The sequence below is a fragment of the Suncus etruscus genome, chromosome 1, assembly GCF_024139225.1.
Source record: "Suncus etruscus isolate mSunEtr1 chromosome 1, mSunEtr1.pri.cur, whole genome shotgun sequence".
Taxonomy (NCBI): Eukaryota; Metazoa; Chordata; class Mammalia; order Eulipotyphla; family Soricidae; genus Suncus; species Suncus etruscus.
Window position 1 is genome coordinate 138,830,739 of NC_064848.1, and position 19,113 is coordinate 138,849,851.

Here is a 19,113-nt window from a genome sequence, read left to right on the forward strand (position 1 = left end):
TGTAATGATGGTATATGGTGATGTAGAATGGTGTTTGGAAGGAGTGTGTGTAGTCATGGAGCTTGGAGAATGTGAGTAATAATGGTCTGCAGGGAGAGAGTATATCCAAGCAGATCACTCAAGTGGCTACAGTGTAGGGTAGGATGGATTGGACTCGAAGCTGCTATGAAGAGATGAAATACCTGTGAAGGGAATTTGGAAGCATTGAAAACCTCTAAAGAATTGTGGGAAAGGCAACAAGATCAATGTGTCCAAAGATTTTTCTGATTTATAGGTCTGGTTTAATTATAACTATATATTGAACCTCCCTCCATTTTATTCCTGGGCAAGTCCTTTAGGATACTGAAAAGTGCTTCCAGGCACTACTGAGCAGGGGTCACTGCTGGCATTGCTTTATACTTCCGTCTTGGTCTTGCGTTGCTGACTTTATTTGGGTGGTTTGGGGGTATTGTACCCAGCAGTGCTCAGGATCTGCTCCTGGCTGTGCTCAGGAATCACTCCTGGCAATGTTTGAGAGACCCTATGTGGTGCTGATGTCAAATCAGGATCGGCCAGCCACATGCAAGGTGATGCTTTTCCCTCTGCTCTTTCTTCATCCTGTGTTGCCCAAGTTGGCTTGGAGGTTCAAAAGAGAGCAAAGGCCAGGGGCCAGAGAGATAGCAAAGCAGTAGGGAGTTTGCCTTGCATACAGCAGAGTCGAACAGATGGTGGTTTGAATCCTGGCATCCCATATGGTCCCCCATGCCTGCCAGGAGCGCTTCTGAGTGCAGACCCAGGAGTAATCCCCGAATACCGCCGGGTGTGACCCAAAAACCAAAAAAAGAGAGAGCAAAGGCCAGAGAGATATAATTCAGCAGGTAGGGCACTGTCCTTGCACATGGCCAACCTAAATTTGGTTCCTGATACTTTCCAAGCCCACCAGGAGTGATTCATGAGTTCCAAATCAGGAATAACCCTGAGCACTGCCAGGTGTGGCCCCAAAACAAGCAAACAAACAAAATGAAGGCAAGAAAAGGAATGAGACTGACTATGTCCAGTTCTTTTTTTTTTTTTTTTTTTTTTTTTGGTTTTTGGTTTTTGGGTCACACCTGGCAGTGTTCAGGGGTTATTCCTTCTCTATGCTCAGAAATCACTCCTGGCAGGCTCAGGGGACCATATGGAATACCTGGATTCAAACCACCGTCCTTCTGCATGCAAGGCAAATGCCTTACCTCCATGCTATCTCTCCAGCCCTATGTCCAGTTCTGAATGCCATCTGCCCACATGTCGCTTTTAGAGTTTAATCCACATGCTCTGGCTTTGCCATTGGAATTCTTGGGTCCTTTTATCTGCCAACTTTTGTTTTGATTTTGTTTTGGGTCACACCCAATGCTGCTCAGGGGTTACTGTTGGCTCTACACTCAGAAATCACTCCTGGCAAGCTTGGTGGAACATATGGGATGCCAGGGACTGAACAGGGTCCATCCCATGTTGACTGTATGCAAGGAAAATGCTCTACTACTGTGCTATTATTCCGGCTCCTCTGCCAACTATTTTATGTGTGTGATGCCAACCCAGGCCTCTGTATAGACGATGAGAGTTGGTGTAGCTACACACACACACACACACACACACACATTCTGGAACTTGGCTGGACATTGGCTGAGTTCAGCAATAAAAGTCCTTGGTCTTTTACCAAGGGACTTCAGTCTGTGTTGATGCCAGTTTGTGGCATCCATATGCCTCAAATTTAGGGAAAGAATGTCAATCAGCCAGCCTGGCCTTGAAAGACTCCCAGGTCAGCATCAGTGAAATGGGCTGAGCCAGCTGGTGAGAATTTGGAGAGATGCATGCTCGGTTCTACTGGACAGGGACAGAGGAGGAACAGCTGAACCAGGCCACAGGGATACTGAGCAGCCAAAGTGATGGTCTGGAAAATGTGGGCAACCCACAGTGTATTGGGCCCCTGAGAGTCAACTGGGGCAAAGCCCTGAGCCTTGGGAACTCTGGGCATTGAGACCAGAAAGAGACCAGAGCACACGGTGAGGAGTCATGAAGGCCAGGCCAAGCCTGTGACCTATTGAGAAGCCAGGGAACCTTTTTTACACTGTGAGATCTCATGTTGGAGGTGCAGGCAGTAAGTTGGCACTGAGGAGCAGACAAAAGGAGGGATTAATGGAAGGTGTTGAGAACCACTGCAGAAGTCTAGAGAGTGGCCCAGAGTGAACTATTTCATCCCCGGGGAAGTGCTGCTACTATGGGGGTAGGAAACAGTAGTAACCTCCAGTACAGTTGTGGAGAAGCACTTTTTGTTTGTGAGCTTCAAGAGACGATAAGTCATTTATTTTAAGGGCCAGTAGCCCAGATAAATTTGGACCCCTCTGCTGTAGATGAAAAGGTAGGACCCCCACAGCACAAGTCCAGTGTGCAGCCTGGCTTGTGAGAGTGGGGTATCTACCTCTTCTCTACACCCCGTGTTCCTACAAGTATCTTCTTTCTGAGGGCTCACAGCAAGTAGAGCATTTTCCTTGCACATGGCTGGTTAGATCTCCAGCATTTTCATATGGTTCCCATGTACCACCAAGAGTGATTTTTTTTGTTGGTTTTTGGGTCACACCCGGCAACGCTCAGGGGTTACTCCTGGCTCTGCTCAGAAATCGCCCCCAGCAGGCTCGGGGGACTATATGGGATGCCGGGATTTGAACCACCGTCCTTCTGCATGCAAGGCAAATGCCATACCTCCATGCTATCTCTCTGGTCCCACCAAGAATGATTTTTGAGCACAAAATTAGGTATAACCCCTGAGCATCGCCAGGTTTGGCCTAAAAGCCAAAAACATGAGTATTTTGTTTTGTTTTTGTTTGGGAGCCACATTTGGAGGTGCTCGGAGGTACTCTTGGTTCTGCACTCCGAAATTACACCAGGCAGGCTCAGAGCCCTATGAGATGCCAGGGTCAGCTGCATGCAATGCAAGTGAACTACCTGCTATACTATCTCCAACATCTTATTTCTTTTTTTATTTTATTTTATTTTTTTGTTCTTTGGCTACACCTGGTAACGCTCAGGGGTTACTCCTCCTAGCTATGTGCTCAGAAATCGCTCCTGGGTCCGGAGAGATAGCACAGCGGTGTTTGCCTTGCAAGCAGCCGATCCAGGACCAAAGGTGGTTGGTTCGAATCCCGGTGTCCCATATGGTCCCTCGTGCCTGCCAGGAGCTATTTCTGAGCAGACAGCCAGGAGTAATCCCTGAGCGCCGCCGGGTGTGACCCAAAAACCAAAAAAAAAAAAATCACTCCTGGCTTGGGGGACCATATGGGACACTGGGGGATCAAATGTGGTCCTTCTTAGGCTAGCACATGCAAAGCAGACGCCTTACCGTTTGTGCCACCACTCAGCCCCTCCAACATCTTTTTTTTTTTTTTTTTGGTTTTTAGGCCACACCCGGCAGTGTTCAGGGGTTATTCCTGGCTCTACATTCAGAAATCACTCCTGGCAGGCTTGGGGAACTATATGGGATTCTGGGATTTGAACCACCATCCTTCTGCATGCAAGGCAAACGCCCTACCTTCATGCTATCTCTCCGGCCCCCCCAATACCTTAATTCTTAAAAATTTAGGGGCCCGGGGACTGGAGCAACAAAATAGCAGCTAAGGTGTTAACCTTGCACATGGCTAATGGGGCTCAATCCCTTTCTCCATATGGTCCCTGAACCCACCAGGAATGATCCCTGAGAACAGAAGCAGGAGTAAGCCCTAGACAACCCTAGGTGTGGCCTAAAGGCAAAAAAAATTTAGGTACACAAAGATAATACAGTAGGTAAAGTACTTGCCTTGCACACGGCCTACTCAGGCTTGATTCCTGGTATCATGCATGTCCCAGGAGTAGAGCCAGGAGTAAGTTATGAGCACCACTTGGTTGGCCAAAACTTAAAATATAATTGAATAATACATGAAAAAAGAAAAGAGAGGGGCCAGAGTTGTGGGGGAGGGAGGGAGGGAGGGAGAGAGAGAGAGAGAGAGAGAGAGAGAGAGAGAGAGAGAGAGAGAGAGAGAGAGAAAGAGGAGAGAGAGAGAGAGAGAGAGAGAGAGAGAGAGAGAGAGAGAGATTGATTTACCTCTCAGGTAGATGGTAGATTCTCAGTACCCTTTTCCTGGTACCCATTTGCTGCCAATATAGCCTTAATGTTTCTTGAGATATTATTAGTTTTTTAATAACTCAGTTTCTCTATCTTGGTTTTTGGGCCACGCCCAGTAGCCTTAATGTTTCTTGAGATATTATTAGTTTTTTTTTTTTGGTTTTTTTTTTTTTTTTTGGTTTTTGGGCCACACCCGGTGACGCTCAGGGGTTACTCCTGGCTATGCGCTCAGAAGTCGCTCCTGGCTTGGGGGACCATATGGGATGCCGGGGGATCGAACCGCGGTCTGTCTCCTAGGCTAGCGCAGGTAAGGCAGGCACCTTACCTCGAGCGCCACCGCCCGGCCCCCGAGATATTATTAGTTTTTTAATAACTCAGTTTCTCTATCTTGGTTTTTGGGCCACGCCCAGTGGTAATAAGGGCTCATCTACAAACCTCCTGCATATAAAGCAAGCACTCAACCCATTGAACCATCTCTCTGGCCCCTGGTTGTATTTTCTTAACCACATAAATATGGCCCACTGCAAGATGCTTCTATTATAATTATTCTGGTTAATACTTTTTTACTTTTTACCTTTTTTTTACCTTTTACTTGTGTTTTGGGGCCATATCCTGGCTCTCCCACCTCCACCCTTGCCTTCTCCTTTTTTAAGGAGTGATCTGTTCTCCCCTGTTCTGGAAAGCCCCCTGCTCTCCTTCCCAGAGCCCTGCCTCTCCCTCTGGCCTCTCCGGGCCCCACATCCCCTCTCACTCATTTCTGTGTGGCCCCTCCTTCCACACTCCCTGAGAAAGTGCAGGGGTGGGGTTCTGCGAGCCCTCACATGTTGGAAATGGCTTTTCCTACCCCCACACTTAATTGAAGTGGGTAACATTCCATGGCTGGAAAGAATTTTCTCTCAGACATTCGAGGGCAGTGCTCCATTATCTTCTAGCCTCTGGCCTTATGTTTTGTGGGGGAAAGTTGGGGACAGGACCAGACATCAGACCCCACGATGCAGGCACGCTCATTAACACACACACATACACACGACGCATGCACCCCTCACTGAACCAGTGTGCCCACGTCTTCCAAGCAACTTCTAAGGAGACCAACAATATTTTGGTTTTATTGGGAGTTGGAAGAGAGGGTGTTAGGTTTGTTTTGGATTTTGTTTTTCTAAAGGGAGCACACCAACAGTAGTGCTCAGGGGTCTGCTCAGGTCCTAGCCTGCAATCCAAGGATCGAACTGCCTCAACTTTGTGCAAAGCAAGTTCCTTACTCCTCCATACTATCTCCATCCAGTCCTTCAAATGATATTTTGCTTGCCCGTGTATATTTTCTTTACAGAATTTTTCAGGATATTTGCTTTATGGTTTAGTAAACCATAAAAGATGTGTCCTGGGGCTGGAGCCGTAGCACAGTGGTAGAGCATTTGCCTTGCACGAGGCCCACCCAGGATGGGCCTTGGTTCAGTTCCCGGCATCCCATATGGTCCTCCAAGCCTGCAAGGAGTGATTTCTGTGCACAGATCCTGAACGCTGCCAGATGTGACCCAAAACCCAATTCCCCCATCCCCCCCCAAAAAAGATGTGTCCTGGGAGCATAGAGGGCAGAATAGATAGCACAGCAGGGTAGGGCATTTGCTTTTCACAAGCCTAACCTGAGTGTAGAGCCAGGCGTACCCCCTGGCAACAACAACAAAAAAAAAAGATGTTCTTGGTGCCTGGATCTTTTTCCTTTTGGGAAGACCACACTTCATGGCTCAGGAATTGAACCCAATTTCCCACAGGTGAACGTGTGCTGCAGCCTTTGAGCATCTCCCCAGCCCAGCTGTGGCTTCTGTGGCTGTGGGCATCTGAGGCCTGGACCTCTCAGAGTCAGGATTGTCAGCTGTGGCCTGCAGTGATTCTGACCATTTCCTAAGTTCTCATTTTGCTGCTCTTGTCACAGCAGAAGGCAGACCTCGATCTTGGATCCAGTTCTCCCACTTCCCACCTAGGTCATCTTTTCTACTCTGGGAAGTTTCCTCATTTTTATCTTCGGTTTTACTTTTCTTTCATTTTCTTCCCAAAGGCTTAAGTATCTGTTTTGTTTTGGTTTTGTTTGGGGGCCACACCCAGAGACGCTCAGGGGTTACTTGGGGCTCTGCGCTCGGAAATCGCTCCTGGCAGGCTTGGGGATCATATGGGATGTCAGAGATTGAACCCAGTCATTGCATACAAGGCAAATGTCCTACAGCTGTGCTGTCCTTCCAGCCCCTGGATGAGAGTTTTAAAATTGATCTTAAACATGTATTAAAACTTTACTCATTTAGGAAATACAAAAACCAGGCTTTCTTTGGGGTCAGAGAGATAGTATAGCAACTCATAAGGCTCTTGCCTTGCATGATGCTGACCTGGGTTTAATCCTCGACACCCTATAGCAGGGGTCTCAAACTCAATTTATCTGGGGGCCTCAGGAGGCAAAGTCGGGGTGATCCTTGAGTGCAAAGTCAGTAGTAAGCCTTGAACATTGGGGGTGTGTGTGACCCAAACAACTAAAACAAAACAAAACAAAACAAAAAAAGATTCCTCTAGAGCAGGGCCGTGAGTTTGAGACCCCTGCACCTATAGGGTACCCTGAGCCTGTCAGGAGTGAATACTGAATGAAGAGCCAGGAGTAACCCCTGAACATCACAGGGCTTGTCCCCAGAACAAGCAAGCAAACAAATAAACAACCACCTCATGTCAGAGCAATAGCACAGTAGGTAGGGCTACCTTGGAAGCAGTTGGCCTGCTTCCATATGGGCCCCTGAGTCTGCCAGGATTGATTTCTGAGCACTGTCTGGTGTGGCTCCCAAAACAAAACAAAACAAAAAAAATTATTTCAATAAAAACAAACAACCTGACTCTGAAGGGGTGGGAAGCTTTGGTTGGAAGTCCAGGGGGTTCCATGTAGCTGGATAACAAGCCCAAGTCATGGAGTCCTGCCTTGGAGGAAGGGGCATCAGCGATGGAAGGGGGGGTATGCAGGGAGAAGACTTCATCTTTCTACAGCGTCTCCACTTTCCTTTCTTGATACTCTATTGGGGAGAATCCAAAAAGGGCTTGGAAGGGGCTGGGCTTGTGCTGGGACTATAGGTTACCGATGATCCGGGCTGCAGGGCTGAAACATGGCCCCTTACAACCAGCAGCCAGGAAGAAACCTGGGCCCCATCCCCACCAATGCTCTCCCCTTTGTCTCCCCAGGACTGGTCCAGATCCCTGTCAGCATGTACCAGACTGTGGTCACCAGCCTCGCCCAGGGCAACGGGCCGGTACAAGTGGCCATGGCCCCCGTGACCACCAGGATAGCAGACAGCGCGGTCACCATGGACGGCCAGGCAGTGGAGGTGGTGACCCTGGAGCAGTGACCCACAGCCGTGCTGGGGCCCCCTTTTCTAGTCTCCTTCCAGATTTTGTACACGTTTGCAGAGGTGCAATCACACGGAATTAAGTCTCTTGACTTAAGAAGACAAGTTTTGTTAACCTTTTTTTTTAAAAAAAGGAAGAAAGGCAGCCGATTTGGGACTTGTGTTTTTTAAAGCACCACGTGGAGCGACGGGGGACCAGTGTGGCGCGAGAGACTGTGCTCTCCCAGTCACTGTTCCCAAAAGGCCAAACTGTGGCAGGACTTCTTTCTGCGGAAACGTGTGTGTATATGTCCGTGTGTCTACGTGTGAGTGTGAATATATGTATATGTGTACATAGGGGTATACACATTTACATATATGTACAAAGTATATATATGTATATGTTTATATATATATATATATATATGTATGAAACCCGCATGAATTATCTGTATGAAATCAAGGTGAGCTGTGGGGAAATAATTCACCCAGTTTAGTGGGTGTAGGGTACGTGGCCAGACACAGCCACCCAGTTTGTTGTTCATACCAGGGTCATGCGATGAGCTACTGAGAAACTCAGGCGGAGGTGACCGTGGCCTTCACCAAAGCTGCCTCCAGTGGCCGCCCCAGACTGTCCCCATCGCCTCCCCCGAGGAAGGAGCTTCCAGAGGGAACCAGTGCCAGAAATTGTGCCGGCAAAGTCACAGGCCTCGTAAACTGGCAGCTGAGCGCTCTTCAGGGCTGGCCCTGGTGCCAGCCTTGCCGCCTCCACATGAATGTCCTCAAACCTCCCAGGGGGAGATCTCCAGGGGGACTTTGTGCAGCCGCCCAGCCCTGCCCAGGAAACCCTCCGGACCTATTAACTATTCAGATGTTTGGGTTTGAAGGTCAGCCCTGAATTGGTCAGAGTAGACAAACAGAGGGTAACAGAAGTATTAAGGGTCTAAAGAGTATGTGTGTGTTATTAAGTATGCTTGGGCCTATGGGGACAAGAATGGGACAAGGAGCGTGAGGGGCAGGAAGGAGGGGAGAGAAAAACCTTCAGAGACCCAGGCCCAATGTGGAGGCTGTTTTCCCCATCCTGTCCCTCTAGCAGGGAAGGGGCTTCTGGCTCACAGGAGGGGGTGCAAGGGCCAAGGTTTGCCCCATACCCTGGGACCAGGCCCTTTTTCACCGGGAACATGGGCTTTGCCAGGCTCTCCCCCCCTCGTCCTCCTAGATCTAGTGGTCTGAGCCACACTTAAGTTCTCAGCAGTAAGCCCAGGGCAAGTGCTAAACTCAAGGCCTTTTCCAGGGCCACGTCGCCCCTCCTGAGTCAGGGAACCCCTTGCCCTCCTTCCGTCCTGTCCTCTTCTACCCATGTGTGATAGTGTATTTAATGTGTTTTTTTAATGCAACATTAAAAGATTCTTCACGTCTTGCTCAGCCTTTGAGAAAAGTTTCAGATTTCTTGTATTTGCTTGTTTTATATAAAACTCTCCAATGTTTTTGTATGGTTTTTTTTTTTCTGTACGTACAGGGGGGTGGATTGGGAGGGATGGAGATTTACATATCAACAGTCCTAGTTCTACAATTTGTTATTTTTTTAATTATTTTTAATGGTCATTGTGACACTGTCCAGGGGCTCTGAAGTCCTTGTTCCTTTGTGGTGAAATAACCTCCTACTAGTTTGAGACGTTGCCAAGAAGCAGCCAAGCAATCCCCAGTAGCAGAGCATGGATTGTATGTTGTTCCGTTCTGTCTGTTACTGCCTCCTTCAATAAATGGTTCCAACTGTGGCGATGGGCCTGCACTTCACCGTTCATCTTGGAGGGAGCAGTTGGCCTGTCAGGAATGTCCCAATGGGTGCAGTTCTACTCTGGCCAAGGCTCTGTCCGGTGGCCTCGGCCCGTTCTCAAGGAGTCTGATTGGGTGGGGCACCAGGACACAGGCAGGGCCAGCCTCTCCGCTCATGGAGCATTTCTACCCCTCCACCACCACCAATCTGGTGGGTGCTGTTCTGGAGCTGTGTCAGCATAGAAATGCTGATAATGCCCGGAGACAGATGGCATTTCACACCAAACACAGGTGGGTGTTGTCTCAGCCACTATGTTTCTGTCCCCCTGTACTGAGGAGACAGCTGCTGTTTGCTTATTTTGTTTGGGGGGCTCAGAAATCACTCCCAGCAAGCTTGAGGGACCATATGGGATGCTGGGGGTTGAACCCAGGTTGGCCACATACAAGGCACATGCGCTTCCTTTACTATTGCTTTGGCCCATTACAGCAGAGACCCTGAACACCAACTCCATCATGCTCCCCACCGTGGTGCTTTCACCCTCCTGGAAGGATTATTAATACTTGCTCTATCTCATGCCTTGGCCCTCCTTGGGGCCCTGTTCGCCACCCCCACCACTGCTCCCCATCTTCTCACTGTGGGATATTGGGGTTGTTTCTGGCCCGGAATGACAACAGCTGCTGATGGGAAAGGCCAGGGCAGCTGCCTGGAATTCCCAAGGAGGCCGGGAGCACTTTCCCCCTTTTCTTTGCCTATTTCACCCAAAAGGGTGCCCCTGAGAAGGGCTGATTGTGGCCATAACAACTCCCATCCTTGCTGTGAGCCTCAGGGTGTCAGCCATGGTTTTCAGCCTCCAGCCTGGTGAAACTTTCCATCATGAAAGATAGGTCCTCCCAGAGACCTCTCTATGGGACCTGTCAGGCAAACACTGAAAGCATCCACAGAGTCAATGGAGCTTGTGACACCACCATCACCATCACCACCTCCGCCTCCCTGCAAGGTACTATCAGACCTGCTGGGTCCCTGGCCAATAGGCCAGGTTGGTGAAATAAATCAAGGCATGATGTCAAAGGTCGGGGAGCATCTGCCTGAAGGGGGCACTCCCTGCATGCCTCCTGGGACCCCATCCTCAAAACCTCCCGGGGTAGCTGGTGTACAGGTTGGTGGAGGAATCGCTCTGTTTCAGTAATTCAAAAATTCTCTCTTCCTGGGATATGAAAGTTGAACTGGATCTTCGGTCTTCGGGGGCCTCCAGGGGCTGCACGTCAGCCGCTTGCTGGCGACAAGAAGCCTGAGCCCTACACCTGTGAAGATGGAGCCACCAAGGGCAAGTATGGAAGCCTGGGGAGCTAGAGACAAGGAGTGCTCAGGCTGCCAAACAGGGCCCCCTCCTCCTGACCCTTCTGTGTAGAGACGGTCATAACTTGCCTTTCTCCACTGGCAGCTCTTCCTCTTTCCCCTCACTGATGACCCAAAATTCACCTGGGCTGGGGTGAATTAAGGGTCCCCTTGATACCTCCGCAAAACCCAGCAGGTAGCAAACCACAATTTCATTGTTCTGAGTGGAGGGTTCAGTGGAGCAAGGCAGCTCCAGCTCACTTCTGTCTCCAGAGGTTGTGGGCCAGTGAGGGATTCGCAGAGGTGGCCTGTGGCTCCCCACCATACTGTAGGCCTCCTCACCCTGCTGCTCCCTTGGGCAGAGACAGAGACAGCATAGAGACTGAGGGGGTGCAGAGGGGAAACTCAGCTGGGCTTGGTTGGACCCACATGCCTACGAAGCTCATGAATGGATCCTGGGCCAACACTGCCAGATCCTGAGCTTGTGCCTGTTGGAGTCTTGCCATTCTGCTGCCAGGCACGGTGAGCAGACACTTGGTGCCTGTATCCTGGAGGGCATTTGCAAAGAGAAAAGAGTAGAGGGGAGAGAGGCAAGATCAAGGGATGGTCCAGATCTTGACTGTGAAATAGTAGCTTAAGAGTGTTGTCGGTGGTGATGATGGCACATCTGAGCCCTGACTACGGGCCTATGTGTTCTCAAGAGGTGACTGGATGAACACGTCCTCTCTGAGCTCCTCCCACTTTGAGAGTAAACTGAGGTTCAGAGAGCAGAGGTCAGCTTCCAACAGCTTGGCCAAGACCACTCTTCCCCAAGAGGAAGAGTCAAGTACACACCTAGGTTGGCTGGCCCCAAACGAGTACCAGGAAACATTCCAAGCTATGCTGCCCATAGATGGGGAATAGAAGAAAGAAGGTGATCTTGGATTTCTTTTTTTTTTTTAATGATATCTTTATTTAAGCAGCATAGTTACAAACATGTTTGTAGTTAGGTTTCAGTCATAAAAAATGTACCCCGGGGCCGGAGAGATAGCATGGAGGTAAGGCGTTTACCTTTCATGCAGAAGGTCATCGGTTCGAATCCCGGCGTCCCATATGGTCCTCCGTGCTTGCTAGGAGCAATTTCTGAGCATAGAGCCAGGAGTAACAAACAAACAAAAAACAAACAAAAAAAAAAAGTGTACCCCCCTTCTATTGGCTTAATATTTGGAAGAAAAAGCTGGCAATTTCCCTCTCCCCCCCCACTCCTAGATTTTGGATAATGAAAATTGTTGGGGGAGGGCCAGAGCAATAGCACAGTGGATAGGGAGTTTGCTTTGCACGTAGCTGACCCAGGTTCAATCCCTGGCATTCTAGATGGTCCCCCGAGCCTGCTAGGAATGAATTTTGAGCACAGAGATAGGAGTAACCCCTTAGAGCTGCTGGGTGTAGCTTCCCAAAAAATATTAATTTTAAAAAATTGTTGGGGTATTTGGATCCACAGGATTTCAAGGTACATTTCCTTTTGGGTTTTGGGGGGGTTGTTTTTTTTAAATATAGAACACTTTGGTGTAACAGAGATAGCACAGCAGTAGGACGTTTGCCTTGCAAGCAGCCAACCCAGGACCAATGGTGGTTCAAAATCCTGGCATCCCATATGGTCCCCCGGGCCTGCCAGAAGCAATTTTTTTGTTTGTTTTCTGGGGCCACACCCAGTGACGCTCAGGGGTTACTCCTGGCTACGTGCTCAGAAACCCCTCTTGGCTTGGGGGACCGGGGAGATCGAACCGAAGTCCGTCCTTGGCTAGCAAGCACAAGGCAGATAGATGACTTACAGCTAGTGCCACCACTTCGACCCCCAGGAGTGATTTCTGAGCAGAGAGCCGCCGGTGTGGCCCAAAAACCAAATATATATGTACATATATGTATACATATATGTATATGTTATATATGTATTATTATATATGTGTGTATAATATGCATATATTATATACATACATTTGTATATAGAACACTACAAATTTGCATATTATCCTTGTGCAGGGGCCATGCTAATCTCTATTATTCCAATTTTAGTAAATGTGCTGCTGAAGTAAGCATGTTTTTTTCGGTATTGTTTTGTTTTTGTTTTTGTTTTTTTTGGTTTTGGTTTTTGGGTCACACCCGGTAACGCTTAGGGGTTACTCCTGGCTATGAGCTCAGAAGTTGCTCCTGGCTTGGGGGACCATATGGGACGCCGGGGATGGTATTGTTTTTTTGACCAGTGTGTAGGTGCTTTATTAAAAAAAACAACAGTTCCCAAAGACAGTCTAGAGTCAGCCACCACCAAGGAGAGTGAAGACTGAGTATTATGACCCATGAAGAGCATCATGCCACCAAAACTCTGGGATTGGCATGAGCATCGCTGTTAGCCGCTGATATGAATGCTGCTGTGAGGGCTGTGGTTTAAGTTGGCATCTTTACTGGAGCCCAGGTCTTCTTCGTCCATGAGGGTTATTTACCAAGGACTGGTAGATGATGGAGATAACATCAGGGAAGCCACCTGGAACTGTTCCCAGGATGCTTCAGCTGGGAGGTACAGTAATCGGAAGTGTCCAGTGCAAGAACTTTTGGGCACCAGAGGCAAGATTCCGCGCTGCCCACAATTTGGTGAAGCGTGGGAGCACCAACCTGTTATTGGCAGCCTCACTGGGGCTGACACCTTTCATCCTGAATGAGTTGACTTGCTGGTGACCTTTAGAAATCAGGTAAGATCACAGCTGAGGCTAAGTCCAACTACCTGAACATCGTGGGCCTGGTTGGCTCAATGACAATGATTTTTGGGGCACAGATTCGGCCCCGCACCGGATCATAGAGACTGGAGATATTACAACTCCTGCTCAGAGCCACCAGAGGACATTTGTGTTAGAAGTTATGGGCTGGGGAGAGATGGCACAGCGGCATTTGCCTTGCAAGCAGCCGATCCAGGACCAAAGGTGGTTGGTTCGAATCCCGGCATCCCATATGGTCCCCCGTGCCTGCCAGGAGCTATTTCTGAGCAGAAAGCCAGGAGTAATCCCTGAGCATCGCCGGGTGTGGCCCAAAAACCAAAAAAAAAAAAAAGAAGTTATGGGCTGGCACTGTGGATACCTGGCTCTTGTCACTCCTGTGGTGCAGACTGGACTTTTATTCCTGAATGTCCAGCAGATGGGAGGAACATCTTTGTTGTCGACTTAGTGAGACGAGGGCCCGTGGTTCTCATCTCAATATCATCATTGCGGCTGTGGGCACCATTGGTAAAAAATGGGACACCAATCAACTCAGAAGACAGCAAGAACCTGGTAGTCAAGTGGCTGGGATGACACACGGGTCACTGTCCTGGGACATATTCAGCGGGGTGGGATGCCTTCAGCTTCAGACCCAATCTTGGTAGCAGGATGGGTGTGGAAGCAGTGATGGTGGCTCTTTTGGAGGGACCCCAGACACTCCAACCTGTGTGGTGAGCCTCTCTGGTAACCAGGCTGTATGTCTGCCCCTTATGGAATGTCCAAGTGACCAAAGATTTAACATACTAAGGCCATGGATGAGAAGAAATTTGAGGAAACCATGAAACCGAGGCTGGAGCTTTGTGAACTGGGAGATCTACAAGCTTCTGGCTTCTGTCAGATCACCAGTATCTAAGGGTTCTTCATATAGTAGCTGTGATAAATATGGGGGGCTCAGCTGCAGGAATGAATAAATGCTGTTGTCCATTCAACTAGTGGAATCCGTTTCATCCAGGGCAACCTAATACTGGATGTGCATGACGGCTTCTAGGACCTGGCAAGGTGGCTCTAAACTTGGGATTAAAAGGACTCTACCCAAGAAGAACATGGAACATTAGCAGCACAGCATCTTTAGGCTCAGTACGAGAACAGAGTATACTGGCTTGTTTTGACAATTCACTCCATTACTAGTCCCACTTGCATCCTCTATGGCTAATTCCCTAATTCTGGCCCCTTTTTCAGGTTTTTGTTTAAGGGTGGCCATACCTGGTGGTACCCAGGGACAGGGATTACTCCTAGCTCTGCACTCTTGGGGGGCTGGAGAGATAGCGTGGAGGTAGGGCATTTGCCTTGCATGCAGAAGGACGGTGGTTCAAATCTCGGCACCCCATATGTTCCCCCGAGCCTGCCAGGAGCGATTTCTGAGCGTAGAGCCAGGAGTCACCCCTGAGCGCTGCCAGGTATGACCCAAAAACCAAAAAAAAAAAAAAAATTCACTCTTGGTGGTGCTTTGATGTTACCCCATCCCCCATCTTCTGGTGTAATCTTACCTGATGGTAAGACCAACCCATACCTGGGAGGGGTCTTTGGAAGAACAAAGGGGTTGCTTCAGGGGCATAAAAGGTTGTTGAGGAGAGTCAGAAAGGGAGCTCAGCTGGAGTAAGCAGCAAGGAAAGATGACAGATTGAGGTTTAAGTTCAGGGCGGTTTATAGAGGCTGCATAAAAGGTTATGATAGAAACCACAACTGTTGGCTAGGACCTTGAATAAAGCTTCATGTCTTCTGAAACCTGACTGCCTGTGGATCATTCCCTCTGCGTTACCCTGGAACCTGCAGACCCGCCGACTGGTAGCAGATGCAGGAGCGTGGCCTGGGCCAGCAGAGAAAGGCCCATCCACCCATCTCACCATCATCCAACCCATCCAGGACTCAATAACTAATTTTCTTTTTCAGTTTTTGGGTCACATCCGGCAGCGATCAGGAGTTACTCCTGGCTCTACGCTCAGAAATCACTCCTGGCAGGTTTAGGGGACCATATGGAATGCTAGGATTCAAACCAGCGTCCTTCTGCATGCAAGGCAAACTCCTTACCTCCACATTATCTCTCCGGCCCCCATGATTTTTTTTCTTGTTTTCTTTTTTTTTTGTTTGTTTTTTGTTTTTTTGTTTTTGGGCCACACCCGGCGGTGCTCAGGGGTTACTCCTGGCTGTCTGCTCAGAAATAGCTCCTGGCAGGCAAGGGGGACCATATGGGACACCGGGATTCGAACCAACCACCTTTGGTCCTGGATCGGCTGCTTGCAAGGCAAATGCCGCTGTGCTATCTCTCCGGGCCCTTTTCTTGTTTTCTTAAACACACCTACTGGGGCCGGAGAGATAGCATGGAGGTAGAACGTTTGCCTTGCATGTAGAAGGACAGAGGTTCGAATCCCGGCATCCCATATGGTCCCCAAAGCCTGCCAGGAGCGATTTCTGAGCATAGAGCCAGGAGTAATTCCTGAGCACTGCCGGGTGTAACCCAAAAACCAAAAAAACAAAAACAAAACAAAAAAAAAAAACACCACACCTAGTGTTTGGGGTCATACCTGGCTGTGCTCAGGAATTACTCCTTGCTCTGTGCTCAGGAATCTTTCTTTCTTTCTTTTTTTTTTGTTTGTTTGTTTGTTTGTTTTTGGGTCATACCTGGCAGTGCTCAGGGGTTACTCCTGGCTCCACGCTCAGAAATCACTTCTGGCAGGCTCAGGGAACCTATGGGAGGCTGGGATTCGAACCACCGTCCTTCTGCATACAAGCGCCCTACCTCCATGCTATCTTTCCAGTCCCCATAATTTTTTTTTTTTTTTTTTGGTTTTTGGGCCACACCCTGTGACGCTCAGGGGTTACTCCTGGCTATGCGCTCAGAAGTTGCTCCTGGCTTCTTGGGGGACCATATGGGACGCCGGGGGATCGAACCGCGGTCCATCCTAGGCTAGCGCAGGCAAGGCAGGCACCTTACCTCCAGCGCCACCGCCCGGCCCCCCCCATAATTTTGTTTGTTTGTTTGTTTTTGGTTTGGGGGCCACACCCGGCAGTGCTCAGGGGTTACTCCTGGCTGTCTGCTCAGAAATAGCTCCTGGCGGGCACGGGGGACCATATGGGACACCGGGATTCGAACCAATCACCTTAGGTTCTGGATCAACTGCTTGCAAGGCAAACACCACTGTGCTATCTCTCCGGGCCCATAACATTTTTTATTTAAAAAATAAATGATGGGGCCCGGAGAGATAGCACAGTGGTGTTTGCCTTGCAAGCAGTTGATCCAGAACCTAAGGTGATTGGTTCGAATCCCGGTGTCCCATATGGTCCCCCGTGCCCGCCAGGAGCTATTTCTGAGCAGACAGCCAGGAGTAACCCCTGAGCACGGCCGGGTGTGACCCAAAAACAAAACAAACAAAAAAAAATTGTTATGATTTGTTTTCTTTGTGTTTTTGTTGTTTATGGGGCTGCACCATGTGGTACTCCTTAGGGCTAAGTGGTCCGGGGTTGTTCCTGGTGGAGCTCAAGACATGATGCAGTGCTGGGACTTGAACCCTGGCATTACATGCAAAATGTACTTCGGTCGGGGCCAAAGAGATAGCATGGAGGTAGGGTGTTTGCCTTGCATGCAGGACAGTGGTTCGAATCCCGGCATCCCATATAGTCCCCTGAGCCTGCCAGGAGCGATTTCTGAGCATAGAGCCAGGAGGAACCCCTGAGCGCTGCCAGGTGTGAGCCAAAAACAACAACAAAAAAATGTACTTCAGTCCATTAAGCTCTGCCTCTCCCTTTGTTCTATTATAATCCACCTGTGAGATATGGTATTTCTTTTATTTTGTTTCTGTTTTTGTGCCATACCTCGCGGCACTGGGGCTACTCCTGACTCTGTTGTTCAAGAATCACTCCTGGCAGGCTTGAGGGACCATTTGGGATGCCAGGAATCCAACCTCCGTCTGTCCCAGGTCAGTAGCATGCAAGACAAACACCCTACCACTGTACTATCACTCCGGCTTCATCTTTCTCCTTCTGACTCATTTCTGTGTGTTCCGGGTTTATGTATGTATGTGTGTGTGTGTGTGTGTGTGTGTGTGTGTGTGTGTGTGTGTGTATAGTTCCAAGTTTAGCAAAATGCAAGATTTCACCTTTCTTCATAGTTGAGTAGTATCTCATTGTGCATGTAGACCAGGACTTCCGACCCAACCCCTCTGAATCCATGAACCACAGCTGTCCGTGCTCAGGGCTTACTCCTATCTCTGCACCCAGGGACCACTTCTAATGGACTTAGGGGAACATATGATGCCCAGGATGAAACTCTATTCTATCCCCACTGTACTATCACTATGACACACAGACCACTTATTTATCAACCCAAATATTGTTGGATATTTGGATTATTTTAGATTCTTTTTTGTTTTGGGGGGAAGGGTCACACCTGGCAGCGGTCAGGGGTTACTCCTGGCTCTGTGCTCAGAAATCGCTCCTGGCAGACTTGGCGGACCATATGGGATGCTGGTATTTGAACCACTGTTGTTTTGCATGCAAGGCAAACGCCCTACCTCCATGCTATCTCTCCTGCCCTATTTTAGTTTGGTTTGTTTGTTTTTTTTTGTGTGTGTGTGTGTTTTTTTTTTTTTGTTTTTTTTTTTTTGGCTTTTGGGTCACACCCAGCAACACTCAGGGGTTACTCCTGGTTCTACGCTCAGAAATCACTCCTAGCAGGCTCAGGGGACCATATGGGATGCCGGGATTCAGACCACTGTCCTTTTGCATGTAAGGCAAACACCTTACCTCCATATTATCTCTCCGGCCCCTATTTTAGATTATTAAGGGTTATTTGTACACCCAGCACACCCAGCAGTGATCAAAAACTACACTCAACTAGGTGGGGATTGCTTTAAGTGCTCAGGGAGCCATAAGGTGCTAGTTTCAACTTCCCACACATGCACCCCAGCCCTGTGAACTAAAACTAAAACCACGTGACTCCCCACGTGAGTCATCAGCACTGCATCTTCTCCTGGTCATCAGCGTTTTCTGACTCTCGGGGCTGGGTTTGGCCGAGGGGTGGCCACACTGAGCATTCTCCCAGGAACTGGATCTGTACACTTGCCCCCAACAGGCTCATGGAACTTTATATGCAAGAGGTACTCTGTGAAGCTTACAGTATGAAGAGTCAGTGAATTCTGCTCCCTGAACATCCTCAGAAAGCATAGGGAATCTGAAGCACCCATCCCATTACTTGAAGATTCTGTGTTCCTATTCAATCCGATGTGAAAAGATGTTGGGGTTTTATTTCCAAAAAATTCCCTGCAGAGGGCCCAGAGTGATAGCGCAGCAGTAGGCCATTTTCCTTGCACGTGGCTGACCCAGGATGGACCTCGGTTTGATCCCCGGTATCCGACATGGTCCCCCAAGCCAGGAGCGATTTCTGAGTGCATAGCCAGGAGTAACCCCTAAGTGTCACCAGGTATGCCTCAAAAACCAAAAAGAAGAAGAAGAAATTCCCTGCAGAGAGGCTGGAGAGATAGCATAGCAGTAGGGCGTTTGCTTTGCAAGCGGACCAAAGGTGGTTCAAATCCTGGCATCCTATATGGTCCCTCATGCCTGGCGAGAGCAATTTCTGAGCAGAGAACCAGGAGTAACCCCTGATCACAGCTGGGTGTAGACAAAAAAAAAAAAAATTCTCTGCAGAGCTCGTGCTTGGACCTTCTTATGCATGAACACGTAACGATGTACAGAGTTGGGGGCCCGAGTGCCCACTGGAAAGAGGAGGCCAGGAGATACTATGGGGCTGGGATGCCATCA

The 19,113-nt window shown here is 49.0% G+C and overlaps 1 protein-coding gene, 1 non-coding gene and 1 pseudogene across 2 annotated transcripts in view; 2 read left to right on the plus strand and 1 right to left on the minus strand.

The window, feature by feature from the left end:
• NRF1 (nuclear respiratory factor 1) overlaps window positions 1–8,954 on the plus strand; it is a 147,976-nt gene extending 139,022 nt beyond the window's left edge. Inside the window, exon 11 of the mRNA XM_049774815.1 lies at window positions 7,322–8,954. Within this exon, the coding sequence (XP_049630772.1) occupies window positions 7,322–7,485 (164 nt within the window). The 3' untranslated portion in view covers window positions 7,486–8,954. The remainder of the gene's footprint in view (window positions 1–7,321) is intronic.
• A 3,596-nt stretch (window positions 8,955–12,550) lies between these two features.
• On the minus strand, window positions 12,551–12,652 carry LOC126029815 (U6 spliceosomal RNA). Its single transcript, XR_007503053.1, has one exon. It is a non-coding gene; the product is annotated as a U6 spliceosomal RNA (small nuclear RNA).
• Window positions 12,653–13,038: 386 nt separating this feature from the next.
• Window positions 13,039–14,347, plus strand: LOC126011322 (ATP-dependent 6-phosphofructokinase, muscle type-like; annotated as a pseudogene).
• The last annotated feature ends 4,766 nt before the right edge of the window (window positions 14,348–19,113 follow it).